This window comes from Stomoxys calcitrans, chromosome 2 (genome assembly GCF_963082655.1).
Source record: "Stomoxys calcitrans chromosome 2, idStoCalc2.1, whole genome shotgun sequence".
Classification (NCBI taxonomy): domain Eukaryota; kingdom Metazoa; phylum Arthropoda; class Insecta; order Diptera; family Muscidae; genus Stomoxys; species Stomoxys calcitrans.
The window spans coordinates 154,714,836-154,737,091 of NC_081553.1; the positions used below are offsets into that span (position 1 = coordinate 154,714,836).

A 22,256-nucleotide genomic window follows, 5' to 3' on the forward strand; every position below is an offset into this window, starting at 1 on the left:
GATGTTTTGTATCTTCGGAGCATTTTTTTCGAACAATCGACACGAGCCCTTTTTTGAGCGATTGACAAAATGTGTGACATCCAACGCAAACAATTTTTTTTACGGTCAAATGTTTGTGCAATTTTAGATGTATTCTGGTCCCACTAATACCTAAGGTTGTCTTAGCCTCACGAGAGGTCAAATGACGATCTTGCAATATCAGTTGTCACCCAGCATCGATGGTTTTTGGAACATCAACTGATTTTGTACGACCTTCGTTTTGGAGTGAACTACGACCTTGCTTGAATTCACCATACCATTGATAAACATTAGTCCTTGATGGAGCTTCATCACCAAAAATTGAACTAAAATCATCGACGCACTGTTGTTGAGTTAGTTCACGTCGAAAGTTGTAAAAAATAATCCCACGAAAATTTTTACGATTTAATTCCTTTTTTTTGGGCGAAATTAATCTTTTAAGTTACTGTAAACAACTCAAATGAAGCTCCATATGTCAAAACGTTCAGAGTACGTATAACCTAAAAAATATCAAGCTTTACGATAGAGCTGTCAGTTGGCAGATTGCAATTCGGATTAATTTCATTTTGTTATTCCAATAAAATGACGAAGTGTGCTTTATACTCCTATTGAAAAAGTAGAAATTCGTTTTATCGTTTACGTTAAGAAAGTTTTGCACACTTTATGCAAACTGCACATTTTACATATCTATTGAATATTTTGGAAATCTTTTCCATATATTTTGAATAATTTTTAACATTAAAAAACTCCAGATATCTAAGATGGGTGAACTGATTTTTGTTTATGCCATTAAGGTGAATAAATTTCCGATCAATCTATTGTAGGAACGCTGCACCCCAAACTGACTGAGACAGATCTGGTCAATGTGTGGTAGGTAGTTGAGAGTACAATACTAACCTGGTTATCAGTTTTTGAATCATTGGGACTATAACGTTGTAGCTGCCATATAGACCGATCTCCCGATAAAAGGTCTTGGGCCCACGAATGGCACATTTATTAATTAATTTCGCTGAAATTATTAACAGTGAGTCACATCACACTCCTTTTCATGTGTGTCAAATTTGATACAATGAATACGCCGTTTTCTGCGATTAATGCCCCAAAAAATGAATGATTTATTTCATTATTTTGTTTTTATATGCAGTGTGTAATTAAAAATAAATTGTCATTAACATACAAAGCTCAGTCTCAGATTGCATTTTATAATAATTAATTAAAAAAATAAATGAAATAAAAGTATTTAAATTTGAATTCTCTCAAAAGTTCAACGAGCTCAAACACTATTAGCATACACAACCGCTGATCAGAAGCAATATGGATGCAAAACAAATTCGTCTTTACCATAACTTGAAGCCATCTTTCATGCATACTCTATGTAATAGATTAGTGCTTAAAAGTAAATTAAAACCATATTTTTTTTTGTAAAATTTTTAAATAATATTACTTTGCATTATATTATAGTTTCATGCGTACCCATTGAGCATTCAAAATGCGCATAAGTATACTAGAGCATTTTCGTATTGCTTCCAAGACAGGAACAATTTTTTGCTATCGATAGCCATTATATTGCAATTTTGGCTTATTTGGATCAAAAGGAAAAAATTGAGGGTATACATTTTCTTATATGCAGAAATAATTTTTGAAAAATAATGGTTTATGAATAAGATTTCTAAATGATCAAAAATATGGAAAACTGAGTGAGTGCGCTAATCACGCTAAAGTCTTTAAAAATAAAGATTTGAGCTGACACTTTGCACAGATTCTTTTTTTGTCCGTAGGCTCTGCAGAATTAGGGTCTTGGCGCATTTATTGTCCAATTCCGCTGAAATTTGGGACAGTAGGTTATGTTAAGCCCTTCGACTGATCTAAATTAAGATATAGCTGCCATATATACCGATCACTCGATTGATAGTTTTCGGTCCAAACAAGATGAAGTTATTAACCTATTTTGCTGAAATTGAGCACAATGAGTTGCGTTAGGTCTCTCGACATTCGTACTGAGTATGGTTCCGACTTAACGTTTTAGGCACTTCAAATGTGAAAGTATTCGCTAAAATTTAGCACAATAAGTTTTGTTGGTTCCTTCGATATTCATACCGTATATGGTCAAAATCGGGTTATATTTGAACATAACTGCCATATTTACCGATCTCCCTATTTAAGTTCTTGGGACAATAAAAGCGCGTTAATTACTCGATTTCGTGGAAATTTGACACGGTTGGCTGTGTTAGGCTCTTCGATATTCGTGTTCAATGTGGTTTAGATCGGTCTGTATTTGGATATAGCTGTCATATACATATACTGATCTTCCAATTTAAGTTCTAAGGCCTACAAAAAGTTGAATAATGTAACCGATGAATTCGCTACAATGATGGAGATCAGATTATATTTAGATATAGCTGGTATTGGTTCATAAATGATGCATTTTTCAGAGTATTATGACGAAAGGAGGCTAATATAAATATATCCGATGTGGTGGGTATCCAAAGTTCGGCCCGGCCAAATTTATTGCCTTTCTACTTGTTTGTAAATATAAAAAGTTAATTTTTTGAAATAAATCAAAAAAAAAAAAAAAAATCTAAATTTAGGTCCCCTTGGATATTCTCCTCTGTACACTCCTTCAAATTACAATATAACCCGAACACACTTATTGTATTGAATTCCATTATGCTACACAGGACGTACAGTAGTTTGTAGTTTTGAGGCCAAAAAGTGATGGTTATCCGATTCGCTTACCTGCCACAAAATTCGCTCTTAAGTATAATTTTCTGTTACATCAATTTTTACTTTTTATGTGAATATAAGAATAAGAAAACCAGGTTTCTTCTATTCCATACTAAGAGTTCACCGTATAAGTGTGTTTGACAAATGAAATAATACTTACTTTTGGTTTTCATTTTTAATGGCTGGTAAAAAAAAATAGTTTAATGGAGATATCTTTCCAAATATTGTTAAACGATTGGCCATTAAAAGAGCAAATAGAAAATTTGAATTTCATGATCTCAATATGGTTCACCTAGGTCAGGTTTTGATAAAGCCAGCATAAATTGGTTTACAATTTATATGCATATTTATCGGGTATAAAAGTCATATTTTTATCGGCAGAGAATGCTACCTTAATTCGTATTTTACGCGCACTTTAACAATTTCAAAATATTTAACACATTCTATTGCAACTTCGCATGCTTAAATTCTGTTCATCTTGTAAAGCAGTTTTGATAGAAGCAAATTTCTAACAAATCGGTATGAAGATCGAATGTTTTGTGCATTTAATGTTGTGAAGATCACTCGCAATCAACCTTAGGCGTAGGATATACACTACCACTCACTTGAATAGCACAGACTCAATAAATGCACTAATCTTACTTATTTTTTTATATAGCCTCCACCATAGGATGGGGGTATACTAATTTCGTCATTCTGTTTGTAACTACTCGAAATATTCGTCTGAGACCCCATAGAGTATATATTATTGATCGTCGTGATAATTTATGTCGATCTAGCCATGTCCGTCCGTCTGTCTGTCGAAAGCACGCTAACTTATGATATACAACAACTGTGCCAAGTATGGTTTAAAACGGTCCATAACCTGATATAGCTGCCATATAAAGCGATTTTGGGTCTTGACTTCTTGAGCCTCTAGAGTGCGCAATTCTTATCCGATTGGAATGAAATTTTGCACGACGTGTTTTGTTATGATATCCAACAACTGTGCCAAGTATGGCTCAAATCGGTCCATAATCTGATACAGCCGTCATATAAACAGATCTGGGGACTTGGGTCCTTGAACTTCTATAGGGCGCCATTCCTATCCGATTTGGCTGAAATTTTACATGGCGTATTTTATTCTTACTTTCAACAACTGTGTCAAATAAGTTTCAAATCGGTTCACAACTTGATATAGCTGTCATATAAACCGATCTGGGATCTTGAATTCTTGAGCCTCTAGAGGTCGCAATTATTATGCGATTTGCCTGATATTTTGTACGACGGATTCTCTCATGACCATCAACATACGTGTTTATTATGATCTGAATCGGTCTATAGCCCGATACAGCTCCCATATAAATCGTTCTCTCTATTTTACTTCTGGAGCCCGCAAAGGGCGCAATTCTTATTCGAATTGGCTGACATTTTACACAGGTCTCCAACTTATAATTTAATTGAGGTCCAAGCCGAACCATATCTTGATATCGCTCTAATAGCAGAGCAAATCTTTTCTTATATCCTGTTCTGCATACGAAGAGAAGCCGGGAAAAGAACTCTACAAATGCGATCCATGGTGGAGGGTATATAAGATTCGGTACGGCCGAACTTATCACGCTTTTACTTGTTTTAAATTGTAGTAGAAAGTAGCAGTAAAGTACAAGGTTGGTTTTTAAAACTTGTCAAATTTCAGCGATAGCAGAAATTTGACCACTATGGGTGACCACCATAAGGTTAGGTTAGGTTAGAAGAGGGTGCAGATATTAATCTGCCCCACGCACTTTGGACATACAACTAAGCCAGTAATCGGTTTGTTGTGCGCTCAAAAACTATAAAGTGACCTCTAAAAAGAAAATTTTAAGTAAGGAATTCCGTGCTACTTACAAAATCCTTAATTGTTTTCAATACCACTCCCCTAAGTTGGTTCATTGCTGATATTGTGTCTCCACCTAAGTGCCGGTGTCTGTTAGACGCGAAAGCCGGGCAATGACAAAGGAAATGCTCCAACGTCTCATCATCATCCCAGCATGCCCTACACATGCTATCACTTGCCGCACCGATTTTGGATAAGTGAGCTCGTAGTCTCATGTGTCCCGTTGTGATACCAATAGCTATACTGACCTCCTTCTTGCTTTCTTTCAGTAATAGCCTCGTCTTCTCACGATCTGGATCCCCCCATAGGATTTTCGCCATTCTACCGACCGTTTCGCTGTTCCACAATGTTGCATGTGCATTCGTCGCCCACTCCCTTAACTCAGACTGCGTCGTCCCGAAAGGCGGGTTAACCAAGATTATTAACGGCAGTCCTCTGGCCTTCACTGCCAAATCGTCTGCCCTTTCATTTCCCCTTACTCAGTTGTGGCCCGGCACCCAAACAATGCGGATTTTGGCTTCCTCAGAGAAGGCGTTAATCTCCTTCTTACACTGCAAGACTGTGCGTGACCTTACCGTTCTGATTGTAATTGCCCTTATGGCAATTTTATTGTCGGTAAAGATGTTCATACTCGACGTCCTCGCGTTACCACCACACAACTTCATGCATTCCGTGATCGCCATGATCTCCGCCTGCAGTCCCTGGGTTCTCAATGTATACCTCCAGGCCCACTCTGTCCTCTAGCTTCGATTCATCCGTGTAACATGATCTTCCATATGGCGATACCAGGGTTCCATCAATTCAAGACTGTGCCGATGGCAGCAGTGCCTCGCACTCGACTTCAAGGTTTATCTCCAGTATCCGATGGGAAACCTCTTCCCTTCCTTCCAGGTTTCCTATCGTCGCCTCGATTATTCTGCGATGGTATGAGCTGCTCCCATCCTCAATTCTCCCATCGCCTTAAGTCTCATAGCCGCAGTGGCTGCCTCACACTTAATTTGTATGTCAATGAGTCGGATATATAGCATAGTCTCCAGTGCCCTAGTGGGCGTGGTACCCATCGCTCGGCCATATCAAGGCAACATGTTCTCTGAACCTGTTATATGGTCCTTATGTTGCACTTTTTCTCCATAGCAATCCACCAAACTACTGAGGCGTAAGTAAGTATTGGTCTAATCCCACTCCTGTAGAGCCAGTGGACTATCCTAGGATTCAGGCCTCATTTGGAGTCCAAGGCCCGTCTACATAGTGCCCAACATCTATGAGCCTTCTCAGTACTCTTCTAAGTATGACACATCCAATTCAGTTTCCTGTCCAAGATCACATCTAAGTATTTGACCTTGTCAGATATCGAAATCGTCTTATTGAGGAAATATGGTGCGTTAAATTGGTCACCTTTGTCTTCCTCGTGAACCGGCATATTTCCGTCTTCTCTGGGTTAAGATTGAAACCTCTGGGTCTATCCCAGTCATAAGGCATAAGCAATACCCTTTCAGCGCTTCTGCATAGCTCGTTCGGATCCTTACCCCAAAGAAGTACAATAACATCGTCTGCATAGTAGACGGGTTCAAATCCCTCCTTAGTGAGCATCCGTAATAAGTCATTTATGGTGGTCACCCATAGGAGTGGCGATAAAATGCCCTATTGGGGCGTGCCCTGTGCCACTTTCTCCCTTATATTTATTTCATGGGACATACAATTTATCCACCTGCTCCTTAGCGTATGGTTTATCCAGTCTCTAAGGACCGGGTCCACCCGGTACTGGTATAAGGATTTTATCAATGTGTCGGTCCGCACATTGTTAAAAGCCCTCTCGATGTCAATGCATACCGCCAGTGTGTACGTTTTGGCATCGAAGGATTCTTTTATTTGATGCACATCCTCGTGCATGCTGTTTGTATTTGAGGAGTTCGTTAGATGATATCGTGGTGTCCACGTTAGATATCATGGTATCCACAATACGTTCCATGGTTTTGAGTAGAAGGACGTAAGGCTTATGGGTCTGTAGGCCTTTGGTATCGCATAACTTGCCTTGCCGCGCATGGTTATAAACACCACCATTGCCTCCTGCCAGGCTTTCGGAGTATATGCAAGTCCTAGGCATGCTGTGAAAATTTTGGCCAAACGAGGCGCCAGATAGTCTGCCTCTTTCTGTAGTAACGCCGGATATATCCCATCAGGTCCGGGTGACTTAAATGGTTTGTAGCTCCTCAAGGATTCCTTGACCATAAATTCCGTAATTATTAACCTCCGATCAACGTCATTATTCCAAGATTCCGGAGTGAGTCCCGTCATATCTTGTGGAAAATGAGTTTTTATCAAAAGCCTCAACATGTCCTCCGTTATCTCTGCTCTCACTCCTATGTCGTCTACAAAAGTTTCAGTTTGGACATGGGTTTTTGAAGGAAACTTTTTTATCTTGGCGGCGTCATTAAAGCTATCGGCCTGTTCGAAGAAAAGCTTCCAGGAGGCACGTTTTGCTGCTCTGGTAATATTATTGTATTCCTTGAGCCGTGTGTAATACACATCCCAATAACCTTCCGCTTTTTTACGACGTACTCTTTAAAAAATATCGGCCAGCGGGGAAGGACGGAATTCAAAAGGTACTTCCACAGCAGCAGCTATTGAGCATCTAAGGAGGAATCGTCCAAACTGCAAGTGTCCAGTGTACTAGGGGAAAGTGGTTCCACTTCCTTCTTTACTGCCCCGGGATGCGAATCTCATCATGACAAGATCGAACGAATCTTGTGAGGATGAACTCCTGGCTGACTCAGAAGACGAGGGTAGAGCCACAGTGGTGGAAATTCTGAAACCTGACTATGGTCTGGTTTCAGCAAATAAATCTCCACCATTGAAAGGCCGCTTCGGCGGCACTAAAGGTCCCTCTGATGGCAAGAGGATTTGAAATGATTGTACGGGAAATGGGAGACACAGAGCCTGTTTTCTTGCAAAGAATATAAATTTTGTTCTTCTTCCGTCGTTAAGCACTGTAGATTATAATATATTATAAGTTATTGAGATTCCATTTCAGGATATTGTCCGACTTTAGACCATTGTTTAATGCTTTCTATTCGAAGAATAATATAACAAAAAACATTTATAAGTTGCAATCAGGCTAATAAAGGGTATAAACCGGCCTTTATCCCAAGGAACAGGCAGGAGGTACAAGGTGTTACCTCTGTATAGGAGGATATAAGCGGAGGGATACGTGATTCGGGAGAGTTGGATGACCACAGCCTCTCTGATCATCGTTATATTATTTTAAGCCTTGGAGAAAATACTGCAGAAGTGGTCCCTCAGTCTAATAGTCACGCGGATCATGAAGGGCCTAAAAGAATCATTCCGCCATGGTGGAACCCAGAACTTTTTTGTTTAAGTAAGAGCTGCAGAAAAATCTTCAACAGGGCGAATGACACAGGGCACCACACGACTGGGACGTCTATAAGGCTGAGCTACGAAAATGCAATGGCGATCTGAGAAAGGCTCAGAACAAATTCTGGGCGAAATTCTGCACCTCCGTGAAGGATGCATTTAAAGCCACTAGGCTATGAAAAATCCTATTCCCGAGACCAATGACGATGGGTTATAATCTGAACTCAGATAATGGATGGAGTGTCTAATGAGGACTCTCTCGCTGTCAGGAAATATACAATGGTAGCATTTCTTGACATTGAAGGTGGCCTCAATAATGTAAAACCGATGTTAATCATGAAAGAGATGGAGTTTCAATGCATCAACACTACCGTAAGAAAGTTAATTAATAACATACTAAAAGATGCATTGCGGAAGGCCTGTGATCTTTAGATATAAAAAGATGGGTCAGCAGAGGAACACCTCAAGGAGATGAACTGTCTCCTCTACCTTGGAATATAGCCATTAGCAATATATTATTGCCCCTGAGAGAAAAAGGTGTACAAGTGGTTGCGTATGCTGATGACGTGGCTAATGCGGTAGGGAAAAGTTTCCAAGCACTCGTTGCTCTACGTGCGACGGCGAAGTGGGCTAATGAAAGTGATCTTGGCGTAAATCCAGAAGATGTTCTTTTCAGCAGGATATACAAGTTACCCACAGTGGGAGGAGAGAATGTAACATTTACTAAAAGACATAATACCTGGGTGTTTGCTGGACAGGAAATTAAACTTTAAATCAAACATTGTGGAAAGGGTAGGAAACGGAACTCACAAAGGTGGGGGTGTGAGCATTCCAAAATTATGTGACCAAATCTAGGCTTGAAGAGGTCTATCGCTTTTCTGTCTCTGGCTAGAACAGACGTCTCAGTCATTGTGTCCTTCATGACAGGTCACTGTCTGTTTGGAAAACATGCTGACAGACTAAAGGTTGCCAGCAACGACTTTTGCAGAAGCTGTGGGGACATCGAAGAAGAAGAAGAGACTCTAGAACACCTTCTCTATGTGTGTGTCCCGTACTAACAGTCAGAAGGAGTTTCACTTTAGGTTCTCGTTTGTTTGAGAACCTGCCTGATTAAGCGGATGTGAACATTCGCAAGTTATTGGGCTTTTTAAAGCGATCTGGATGATTCAACAGTAGGAACTATAAGGCATATTCTTCTTCTGTTTCTGTGGTATCACAATGGACGAAAACGTCTAAGCGAGTCTGATGGCAGACTGCCACTTAAACCTAACCTATAGGAAACATATTAACAACGAATAATTGCAAATGCTCAACCAAGATGTTTATTCAAAATGCCAAAAATGTTTGCTATAAATCAGTTTTGCCTGCTAAAAATGGGAAAACAGGCGAAAGTGTTGCTGTTGTTTCAGCAAACTATTCGGTCTTTCAACTAAGAGTGCATACACAGTTTGTTCTTTAAAAATTTCTTTTGACTGTACAAGTGAAATTGTTTTTATTTCTGGTTGTAACAAATTTTACAATGGACACTAAGGAGCAGCGCGCTAAGATCTAAATATTTTTTGTTATTTTTGGTCAGCACTTTATGTGAGTGTTTGGTCAGCGTAGTCATCCGTATTTCAGTTAACATTGATATCTGATTTGCATGATATTTGGCCCATAGTATTTTAAAGCCTCCTAGAAATCTCATCATAAATGGGACGTCAGACATTTTCAACAAAAATAAAAAAATGATTTTTAGCAGTCAGCTTGCTATTTTAAAATTGCAATAATTTTGTTATATCAAGGATGGGAAATTGTGCTGAAATAGCATCAAAACTAATAACGAACGGTCAGAAGACAGCGTTTGCTATTATAGGCAGACTTTTAACTATGAGTGCAGTGTTTGCCATTATCAGCAATTTTTTCTATGAAGGCATCATCTAAATATTCTGGTGACGCTTATGTATTATATCTTTAAATAGTCCAGTATATATATATAGTCCAGTATATATATTTTCTATAAAGCATGCTAACTGGAGAATATCTTTTATTTGAAAAGGTATGAACCTGTGTCGGAATTGGCTCTTGGTTCCTATGTATCCCGCGTAACAAATCCCGTACGCCATATTGCTAAGGAAGTGCACAAGATGACTAAGTATGCCGATCCAGCTCGTAGATATATTGGTATGTATGCTAAATATTCATATTCTTCATATATAGTCTGCAGTCCATCGAGATTGACAAGCTTAATTTGTTTTATATAAAATTGGATATTTTATTGCATATTCACATGTGTATATATACATGACCTATACAATTTAAAACTAACACAAAACCGAACACATACAAAAAAACATTGATTTTTATTAAAAAAAAATAAAAATAAAATGAAAAGGTAAAAGTCATCTAGCATCAATAAGGATTTGTGGCGATAAAGCTTATGATGTAAGAAGACCGATGTACGATCCTGAAATTGTTCGCAACAATATTACATTTTTGTCGTGGTATCTAAAACGTCCCACAGTGAAGAACGAAAATGCGAAAAATGAAGAAATAGATACCGTGGATACAGGTAAGTGTAAAATTTTTACTTCCTTGTTCTTAACGCTTTCATCAGAAACTAAAAACCAGGAGTTCATCTACATACAACATAAGAATATACTCACATCTTACTCATGAAGAAGGCGCAAGTTTTTTCTGTTTGATTATTCGTTCTTAGTTACATTTTAGACTTGAAAAATTCTCGCAACATTTCTATAAACCCATTAACTCCCCTCAAAAGTAACAGACCGTTTAGACTGCCTGGGTAATTTAATAAACTGTTAAGGCTCTATTACACGGTATGTAGGTGTATGACATGTCAAATTTAGCACACACTTTTCAAAATAACTACATGACGTGTAATAGCCGCTGTAGCTGATATGTAAACGCCGGTGCATTTACAGCAGCGGTTGACATAGATGCTACCTTCACAATATTAAACTATGTCATTCAAATTTATATCAGTAGCATCTAGGTTAATAGACTTAATAGATACAAAATCGGTTTATATCGGTATATAGCTACCTTTCAGACCAATCTCCCGATGGAATTTTGTCAGTTATATGCGTTCGATTTTGGTTGTTTTATTGCCTCTATGTTGGTACTCGTACCCCTTACTTACATATGTATGTCAAGCTCGGTGATCTAGAATATCAATTTTATTTCTTTTTTGCTTATTTAAAAAATTTGAGAAACAAAAATGGAAAGCGCGGACGTACATACATGTGGATATTTGACAAAACAACTTATCTCGTAATAAGACAATCCGGATCTCCTATGGAGAGATCCGGATCGTGAAAAGACGAGGCTTTTACTGAAAGGAGGTAGGAAGGAAGTCAGTATTACATTCGATATCATAACAGGACACATAAGAATACGAGCTCACTTATGCAAAAGCGATGCGGTAAGTGCTAGGGCATGTGGGGAAGATGATGAGACGCTGGAGTATTCCCTATGTCATGGCCCGGCTTTCGGCAGCTAACAGACACCGGTACTTAGATGAGGACACAACACTAAGCCGATTGTTGCCCATAAGGCCATTGGCGAATTAATATTCGAATTCTCTTTTCAATGGCGATGTCCTAGGAGGAAAGTTCTTTCGCACAAGCCTACCAATAGTTCAAAAATAAGTACTTATGGCTATGCATACAAGTTGGCAAAAAATAATGACATATTATCTTAGTTGACTAAGATAATACGTCATTATCTTAGTTAGACTCAAACATGCTCACTTAGTTTCTTTGAAGAAGACAAATTTTATACGAATAATTGAAATTATACAATAAATAAAATTAGAACTTTACCTTCATCGCAGCCGAGAGTTGAACCAATAACCTTCCGTTTTCAGACGCTTTACGCATTCATCCACATTACTATTGTTTGAACAATACACTATTTTCTCTTTTCAACATTAGCTAACAACACAAAAGCAAACTTTAATTCTATTTCATTAAAGATGGCCATGCTTTTGTGTTTGTGTTTGACATATTCTATTTATAGAGACAATATTCTAACACATGGGAGTGATTAAAGCAGCTTGTGGCACAGAGTGTACATCAGAAGATTTACAATACAAAGGTGCCGAGTTCAAATCTGAGACCAACAAAATGATTTTTAAATTTCTTATTTCTTTAAAATTACGCCCACAGCATGCGGAACAATCAACGGATTTGTGGGGGGATAGAAAAAATTAAAAATACTTTTTGTATTAATAGCGCCACAATATTTCCCTTTCAGTGTTACTAAGTGGTGTCGCATTGCGGCAAGCCGTTTGGACTCGCCAATAAAATGGAGGTCTCATATCATTGAGCTTAACTTTGTAACGGACAGCGCTCATGGGTATGAGATAATTTTGCTCGCAGTTTCTTAATGCTATTTTTGTATCAATACCAAGGTCATAATAATGATTTCTGTCTATTATTACAAATAAGTGCTTATTCTTGAGCTTCATCGAATGTTGCATGTAATGACATTTGTACTACCGGTAACACAGATAGTATTCTGTTGATAACTGTTTATAACTTACGCCCACAACATGCGAACAATCAACGGATATGTGGGGAGAAAGAAAAAATTAAAAATATTTTTATACCCTCCTCCTTAGGATGGGGGTATACTAATTTCATCATTGTGTTTTTATACCCTCCACCATAAGATGGGGGGTATACTAATTTCGTCATTCTGATTGTAACTTCTCGAAATATTCGTCTGAGACCCCATAAAGTATATATATTCTTGATCGTCGCGACATTTTATGTCGATCTAGCCATGTCCGTCCGTCTGTCCGTCCGTCCGTCCGTCCGTCCGTCCGTCTGTCTGTCGAAAGCACGCTAACTTCCGAAGGAGTAAAGCTAGCCACTTGAAATTTTGCACAAATACTTCTTATTAGTGTAGGTCGGTTGGTATTGTAAATGGGCCATATCGGTCCATGTTTTGATATAGCTGCCATATAAACCGATCTTGGGTCTTGACTTCTCGAGCCTCTAGAGTGCGCAATTCTTATCCGATTGGGATGAAATTTTGCACGACGTGTTTTGTTATGATATCCAACAACTGTGCCAAGTATGGTTTAAATCGGTTTATAACCTGATATAGCTGCCATATAAACCGATCTTGGGTCTTGACTTCTTGAGCCTCTAGAGAGCGCAATTCCTATCCGATTGGAATGAAATTTTGCACGACGTGTTTGGTTATGATATCCAACAACTGTGCCAAGTATGGTTCAAATCGGTTCATAACCTGATATAGCTGCCACATAAACCGATCTGGGGTCTTGACTTCTTGAGCCTCTAGAGTGCACAATTCTTATCCGATTGGAATGAAATTTTGCACAAGGTGTTTTATTACGATATCCAACAATTGTGCCAAGTATGGTTCAAATCGGTCCATAACCTGATATAGCTGTCATATAAACCGATCTTGGGTCTTGACTTCTTGAGCCTCTAGAGGGCGCAATTCTTATCCAATTTGAATGAGTTTTGGCACGTAGTGTTTTTTTTTTTGTTGATATCCAACAACTGTGCCAAATATGGTTCAAATCGGTTCATAACCTGATATAGCTGTCATATAAACAGATCTGGGGACTTGACTTCTTGAGCTTCTAGAGGGCGCAATTCCTATCCGATTTGGCTGAAATTTCGCAAGACGTTTTTTTATTGTTAATTTCAACAGCTGTGTCAAATAAAGTACAAGTCGGTTCATAACCTGATATAGGTGCCATATAAACCGATCTGGGATCTTGACTTCTTGAGCCTTTAGAGGTCGCAATTATTATCAGATTTGCCTGAAATTTTGTACGACGGATTCTTTCATGACCATCAACATAAGTGTTTATTATGGTCTGAATCGGTCCATAGCCCGATACAGCTCCCATATAAATCGATCTCCATATTTTACTTTTTGAGCTCACAAAGAGCGCAATTCTTACTCGAATTAGCAGACATTTTACACAGGTCTCCAGGTCTCGCTCTAATAGCAGAGCAAATCTTTTCTTATATCCTTTTTTTTTTGCATAAGAAGAGATGCCGGGAAAAGAACTCGACAAATGCGATCCATGGTGGAGGGTATATAAGATTCGGCCCGGCCGAACTTAGCACGCTTTTACTTGTTAACACCTCGAAATATGCGTTTAACACCCTATCCGTCCGTCCGTCTGTCTGTCGAAAGCACGCTAACTTTTGAAGGAGTAAAGCTAGCCGCTTGAAATTTTGCACAAATACTTCTTATTAGTGTAGGTCGGTTGGTATTGTAAATGGGCCATATCGGTCCATGTTTTGATATAGCTGCCATATAAACCGATCTTGGGTCTTGACTTCTTGAGTCTCTAGAATGCGCAATTCTTATCCGATTGGGATAAAATTTTGCACGACGTGTTTTGTTATGATATCCAACAACTGTGCCAAGTATGGTTTAAATCGGTTTATAACCTGATATAGCTGCCATATAAACCGATCTTGGGTCTTGACTTCCTGAGCCTCTAGCGGGCGCAATTCTCGTCAGATTTCACTGAAATTTTGCACGTAGTGTTTTGATATCACTTCCAACCATGCTAAGTATAGTTTAAATCGGTTCATAACCTGATATAGCTGCCATATAAACTGATCTGGAATCTTGACTTCTTGAGCCTCTAGAGCGCGCAATTCCCTTCCGATTTGAAACAACATACGTGTGCAATATGGTCTGAATCGATCTATAGCTTGATACAAATAAATGCAAATTTTGCCCATTAACATTCCACTAAGGAACAGGGAAAAAAATTAAAAATATTTTTATACCCTCCACCAAAGGATGGGGGTATACTAATTTCGTCATTCTGTTTGTAACTCCTCGAAATATTCGTCTAAGACCCCACAAAGTATATATATTATTGATCGTCATGACATTTTAAGTCGATCTAGCCATGTCCGTCCGTCTCTCTGTCGAAGCAAGCTAACTTTCGAAGGAGTAAAGCTAGCCGCTTGAAATTTTGCACAAATACTTCTTATTAGTGTAGGTCGGGTGGGATTTCAAATGGACTATATACCATGTTTTGCTATAGCTGCTATATAAACCGATCTTGGGGTCTTGACTTCTTGAGCGTCTACAGGGCGCAATTCCTATCTGATTTGGTTGAAATTTTGCACTATGTCTTAGGTTATGGCTTCCAACAACTGTGGAGGTTTTAATCGATCTTGAATCTCGAATTCTTTAGCCACTAGAGGGTGCAATTCTTATCCGATTTTGCTGAGAATTCGCATGATGTGTTTTGTTATGACTAGAGGGCACAATCCTTATCCGATTTGGCTTAAATAAAATGTTTTGTTATGACTTTCAACAATTGTGCCAAATATGGTTCAAATCGATACATAACCTGATATAGCTGCCATATAAACCGATCTGGGATCTTGACTTTCAACAACTGTGCCAAATACGATCCAAATTAATCTATAACTTTATATAGCTCCCGTGTAAACCGGTCTCTCGATTATCCTTGTTCGGTTCCTAGAAGCTTTAATTTTTGCAGGTTTGACGGAAGTTTGGCATGGGGAAAAAATTGAGCCCTTCAACTAAATTTAATAGCATCGTCTCACTAAATTGTATACATTTCAAATAAATTAGAAACTGTAGCTTCACATTTAAAACTAAAAATGAAGACATTTGAAACGTTTTGTGCTATACATGGTTTATATTTAAAAAAAAAAAGACAATCTCCTGGCGGGCTCTTAGTGGGTCCACACCCGTGTGTGGGTATTTGTTAGCCAAGAAAGCCCATCGCTGGCATAGGAAATGCTTCAGGGTCCCATTTACGCTGTCACTTGCAGAACCTACCCTGTATTAATGTGTCCGTAATGCTATGTGTCCCATAGTTGTCCTGAATGTTATGTTCATCAATTTTTCTAACTCTTTCGTTTTTTTACCATCCAGTTCTCCCTTTACCAAGTTTTTTAAGAGATTGGCAAACGTAGAACTGGAGATATATTTTAAACACAAACTGTTATGCACGGACGTATATCATCTATACATTTAGTTTTAAGGCTTAGAAATGATGATGTCGATGTGTTACAGTCAAAACGACGCCAACCTATAATGGTTGGTATTGCGGCAATATGAAAATATGTTGCACTACGGAATTTTCCATTCATATCGACCTGAAGTCCTCATCATAATGGTTAATATAGGCTCCCGCATTCTGCATCCAACATTGTCGCACTCTCCCTTTATTTGTCTGTAACATGATGAACCACATTTGCTACTGCCTGTCTGTCTATCTATGACTAATTATGACTTAATTACCACAACGCATACAGTTTTTATACCCACCACCATAGGATGGGGGTATACTAATCTAGTCATTCCATTTGTAACACCTCGAAATATTGATCTGCGACCCCATAAAGTATATATATCATGGATCCTCTCGACATTCTGGTTCGAACTAGCCATGGCCGTCCGTCCGTCCGTCTGTCGGAATCACGAAAGAGGCCGAACGCGTAAAGCAAGCCGCTTGAAATTTGAAATATCTATGTAGGTCATTGGGGATTGCAATTGGGGATTGCAAATTGCCGCTTGAAATTTGAAATATCTATGTAGGTCATTGGGGATTGCAATTGGGACACATCGGTTTAGATTTAGATAAAGCTCCCATATAAACCGATCTCCCGATTTGACTTCTTAAGACCCTGGGAGCCGCAATTTTTTCCAATTAGGCCGACATTTTGTACATGAGCTTTTGTTATGACTCCCAACAACTATGCCAAGTACGTTTTAAATCGGTCAATAACATGATATAGCTCTCATATAAACCGATCTCCCGATTTTACTTCTTGATCCCTTTTTTAGGCTGTTTTTTTTTATTGAATTCAACATTTATAGTTGTTGCCTATCTGTCTATACTTCGTATATGATTTGGCATGTCATGAGGCTTACGTTGCCAACGGCGTTCTTCTGTTTTTTCTTTCTGTTTTTTCGGGCAGACACAAGAAAACAACAGCCAAAGTAAAATGTATAATCTGGGCTGCGGAGACGGAGTCGGGCAATTTTGCCCCGCGGCGGAGTCGAAAAGATAATCTCGACTGCGAATGTGATGATCATATATATGGGAGCTATATCTAAATATGAACCGATCGACCAAACATCTTAGATATTGTGGTAGTCGCCATGGAAACGTTGTTCAAATTTTTGGCAAGATTGGTCAATAAATGCGCTTGCAGTGGCTCTAGAAGTGAAAATCGGGCGATATAAAAGGTGATTTTTTAGCTATTATCTTTTTGGCAACACTGGTTTAAACAAATCACGCATGTTTCGTGTTTTGTTTCATTGTCATTGAGGAAAGCATTGTACAAAATGTTGAGAAGATTGCTCGATAAATGCGCTCGCTGTGGCTCTAGGAGTGAAAATAGGGTAATAAATATATTTAAATGAGAGCTATATCTAAATCTGGACCGATTTTTTTGATGTCACCAGTAATGTCGAGAGTCAAGACAACATCCTTCCAAATTTTGATAGAATCGGTTAACAAATGACCACATTATTGCAATATTAGTCCAAATCGGACGAACTTATATATGGGAGCTATATCCAAATCTGAACCGATTTTTCCAATTTCAATAGGCATCGTCTTTACGCAATAAACATGTATGTGTTAAATTTGAAGACGATCGGATGAAAAGTGTGACCTGTAGTTTGTACACAAATTAACATGGACCGAAAGGCGGACATAGCTAAATCGAATCAGAAAGTGATTCTGAGCCGATTGGTGGGTCAATGGGTCTATCTCTATTCCTTCTGGGTGTTACAAACGAATGCACTAAGTGATAATATCCTGTTCCACAGAGGTGGTGTAGGGTATAAATATAATGTTGTTATATTTGTTCTATACGGTTGTATTAAATTTTGCTTTTTTAAATTCAAGCTTGCGGTCTTTTTGTTTTTTTATTTAAATTATTTATCGATATTTGCCATATGAAAATCGTGTTTTGTTTCTCATTTGGATATATTATATCAGTGGATAATGCAGTCCATTGAAATATTGATAAATTAATTAAATAAAACAAATAAAAGTGTGCTAAGTTCGGCCAGACCGAATCTTATATACTCTCCACTATAGATCGGATTTGGCAAATTCTTTGCACAATATTTCTTTTGAGGCAAACAAAATATAATGAAAAAGAATTGCTTGATAGTTTAGGTTAGGTTTAAGTGGCCGTCTGCCATCAGGAAAGACTTACGAATGTTCACGTCTGCTAAATCAGACAGGTTCTCAAAGAAATGAGAACCTAAAGTGGAACTCCTTCAAACTGCTAGTGCGGGACACACACACAGAAGGTGTTCTAAAGTCTCTTCTTCTTCGATGTCCTCACAGCTTTTGCAAAAGTTGTTGCTGGCAACATTCAGTCTATCACCATGTTTTCCGATTAGACAGTAACCTGTCATGACGGACACAATGGCTGACACGTCTGTTCTAGCCAATGACAGCAAAGCAGTAGACCTCTTCAAGTCTAGATTAGGCCACATAGTTTTGGAATGCTCACATCCTCTCTTTGTGATTATCTATCATTCGTTGTCCTTCGGGCCTGGTCCCGAAAACTTAGCTTACATGTCGTTATATCTTAGCCATTTCACCACTTCCTTAATCGAAAGGACCTCCGCTTGATACACACGGCAGAGATCGGGTAACCTTTTCCATTCTTTGGATCCGTTTAAGTATTGAGCAGTAGGTGGACCTTTGAAGCGCCGTCCGCCAGACCATAACACCATATGACATTATGGGTCTGACAACTGCAGTATGTACCCAATACATGGCACGCGGTCTGAGCCCCCAACTTTTGCCAATGGCTTTTTTGCAGGTGTATAGGACAAGAGTTGCCTTTTTGCTCTTACCAAAATGTTGGTATTTTGCGCTTTCTGTAAATGGAACATTCTCTCCTCCCAAGGAGACAGGTTCCACTGTAGGCAACTTGTATCTCCTCCTGAAGTATATCTCTAAGTGCTGGGAAACTTCCCCTAATTGCGGTTAGTGGAATGTTTCCCAGCATCATCAGCATACGCCTTTTTCTTCCAAAGACAATAACATATTGTTAATGGCTATATTCCAAAGTAGAGGAGGCAGTACACCTCCTTGAGGAGTTCCTCTGCTGACCCATCTGCTTAGATCCACAGATCCCAAGCCTGTCGTAATGCATCTTTTAGTAAGTATTAATAAAATTTCTTACGGTACATGATTGACGTCGGTTTTAGATTATTGAAAACACCTTCGCCTGTCAAGAAATGCTACCATTGTATATTCCTTGACAGCGAGGGTACCCTCTATATAGCCGACTAGGTCGTGAAGGGCTGTTTCAGTGGATTTGTCTTTACTATATGCATGCTGCTGCCGCGACAGGCGATCTCCAGGAACCTTTGCCCTATGATATGTTTCTATCAACCTCTCATGAGTCTTCAACATAAAGGATGACAGACTAACTGGTTTTCCTGGTTTCGGAATGAAAATGGCCTTCGTGACCCTTCATCCCACAGGTTTATATGACATTCTGATACAAGCCGAGTTTATCTCCCTAAGCCAGGGAACAAGTCTATCAGGCTTGAAATTCAACCGGTGATACATCATCAGGGCCTGGCGACTTGAAGGAGTCGAAACTTCTTATCGCCCAAAGGATTATCGGGTCAGACACAATTTCCTAATAGCCTCCGATGAATGCATACCAATAACAATCTCTTCTGGCGCCACGTAGTCCGTTGGAGAATTTGCAGGGAAATGTGTATCAACGAGAAGTTCTAGGCGATTTCTCCTTAGATGCTTCATTAACTGCTGCTGTCGAAGTACTTTTTGTGTTCCGTGCTTCCCCGCTGGCGCACACCTTGAGCCCAGTCCAACTGGATGACCCACCCACACAGGGCTTGTCGGGTCCCGTTTCTGTGCAATCCCCTCCTGTCTCGATTGTGGCAGTGGGATTTTCAGTCTCCTGCAATCCGCCAAAATTTAGCAATGTGGTCGATAGTTCCTCAGGCAAGTGTTCAGCAACAACTGCCGAGTCGTCTCCTGATTTCCCAACCCCACCGCTTCTATAGGCTTTGTCCTTAAGACTCGAACCAGGTGTCTTCGTCAAAAGCCCCTGCTTACCAGTCGTCTGTCGGCTAGTGGAGCCTGGAGCAGGCGCTTCACCAGTCGAGGTTTCAGTAGCAGACAACATGCTACGGCCTGATACCACTGCCGCAGCTGCCCATTCTAAGCATACACCCGGGCTCTGGATCTGCCGCTGCACTGGAAACAGACGCAGATCATCAACCGCCTAATGGATACCTCTATCGCAGCTATCCTTAAGTGACTTCATTTTTTCTTGCTTGCAATAGGAGCTATATCAGGTTTTTCGACCGGGCCATACTTGGTTTGGATGTTGGAGATCATAGTAGAAATCATTATGCATAATATCGACACATAGGGGCTCAAGCATTAAATCGGGATATCAGTTTATATGGGAGCTATATTAGCTTTTGGACCGATTCAGTCCAAATCGGAAAAGATTTACGCCTCTTAGAGGCTCAATAAGTAAAATCTGGGGATTGGTTTATACGAGAGCTATAGCAGGTTGTGAATAGATTCCGACCATACTAGGCACAGTAGCTGGAAGTAACAACAAAACACCTTATACAAAATTTTACCCGAATAATATTGCTAAAGAATTTTGCCCTCTAGAGGCTCAAGATCTAAAATCGGTTTACATGACAGCTTTATAAAAACATGGACTGATATTTTACAAAAATGTTATTTAAATTAAAAAAAAATTAATAAAAGGTTTTATGAAGATTTGGTCTTAAGAAAAAATTTTATTGAAATAAATAAAATGTTGTCTTTTGAAAATTTTTGTTTAAAATGTTAGGAAAAGATTTCATTGAACATTTCTTTTATTAAAGACTAGCTGAACCGGGCCCGCTCCGCAGTGCCTTCTTTTACTTTATATGGAACAAAAGTTTCCTTGGAATATTTTTTTTCGACAATTGAAAAGCTTTTAGTGAAATACCATGCTACGAAAATAGTATAGCGCTTGTCTAACAGTTTAACAATATAAGTGCCTTTATCTGAATCCCATATGGTCTTTATTGGTCTACGCATTTAAGTTTGGATGTAAGCCCTAAAAAAATATCTGCATCGTGCTCTTCTTTCAAATACTACCATTGGTTTAATGGAGTTTACACGATCAGGCGTCCCTCAAACAAATGGCCCCAAAATAGGTTATCAAATTCGTTTTCTAATCTCAAATACCTTTGAGCCACATATTGGCATGTTCGAAAAATTTTTATTCTTTGGGGGGTGTTTTTGGGAGCGGATGATGCCCTGAATACATGGTCCTACATTTGGATATCAAATGGGTTTTTTACTCCCAAATACATTTTTTTGAGCCTCATACTGTGATGGTCAGTAAAAAATTGCCGTTTGTGGGGTAGACCCCAGAAAATTTATCCCGAAAGTGGGTATCAATTCTTGCTCTACACCCCAATACCTTTCATTTAAGCTCCACATTGACATGGTCGTTATATATTAAATATGCCCGATTTAGGGGTGTTTTGGGGATTGGGGTGGTCCCCCAAACACTAAGCCCGGAAAATATATCAGCAACGTGCTCTATTTTCATATAACTATATCATTTATTTGAACCTCATATCGCCATTGGCCTCAAAATTGGATATCAAATTCGTTTTCTAATCTCATTTAAACTCTTTACTGCAAAAGTCAGCAAATATGTTCGGTTTGGGGTATTGGCCCTAAAAACTATATACGTTTAGTTCCACTCTCTTTAATAGCCAAATTGTCTTGGTGAGCAAATACGTCCTATTTGGGATTGTTATGGTGGTGGGACATCCCCTAGACAGCTGGTCCCTAATGTTGATATCAGATACGTGTTCTACTCCCAAATACCTTCAATTTGAGCCCCAATATTTCCATAGTCGGCAAACATGACCGTCTTGGGGGGTGTTTAGGAGGATGGGTGGCCACTCAGTGAGTTGGCTTTGAAAATATATATCGGATTTGTGTTCTACTCTAAAAATCCTTTTATTTGATCCTCATATTGCAATAGTCAGCAAATACTTACTATCTGGGTGGTGTTGTCGGGGTCGGGTGGCCCCATAGACACTTTTCCCGAATATTGATATCAAATTGGTGCTTTACTCCCAAAGTCTTTTCATTTGAGCCCCATATTGTTATGGTCGTAAATTTGTCCCCTTTGGGGGATGTTTTTGGGGAGTGGCGCCCCCCAAAGACTTGGTCCCATATTTGGATATCAGATTCAAA

The 22,256-nt window shown here is 39.1% G+C and overlaps 1 protein-coding gene across 1 annotated transcript in view; it reads left to right on the plus strand.

Annotated features, from left to right (window-relative positions):
- Positions 1 to 22,256, plus strand: part of LOC106091121 (uncharacterized protein CG45076) — a 187,046-nt gene that overhangs the window by 77,383 nt on the left and 87,407 nt on the right. The window contains exons 5-6 of the mRNA XM_059361662.1: positions 10,008 to 10,132; positions 10,344 to 10,520. Of these exons, the coding sequence (XP_059217645.1) occupies positions 10,008 to 10,132; positions 10,344 to 10,520 (302 nt within the window). The remainder of the gene's footprint in view (positions 1 to 10,007; positions 10,133 to 10,343; positions 10,521 to 22,256) is intronic.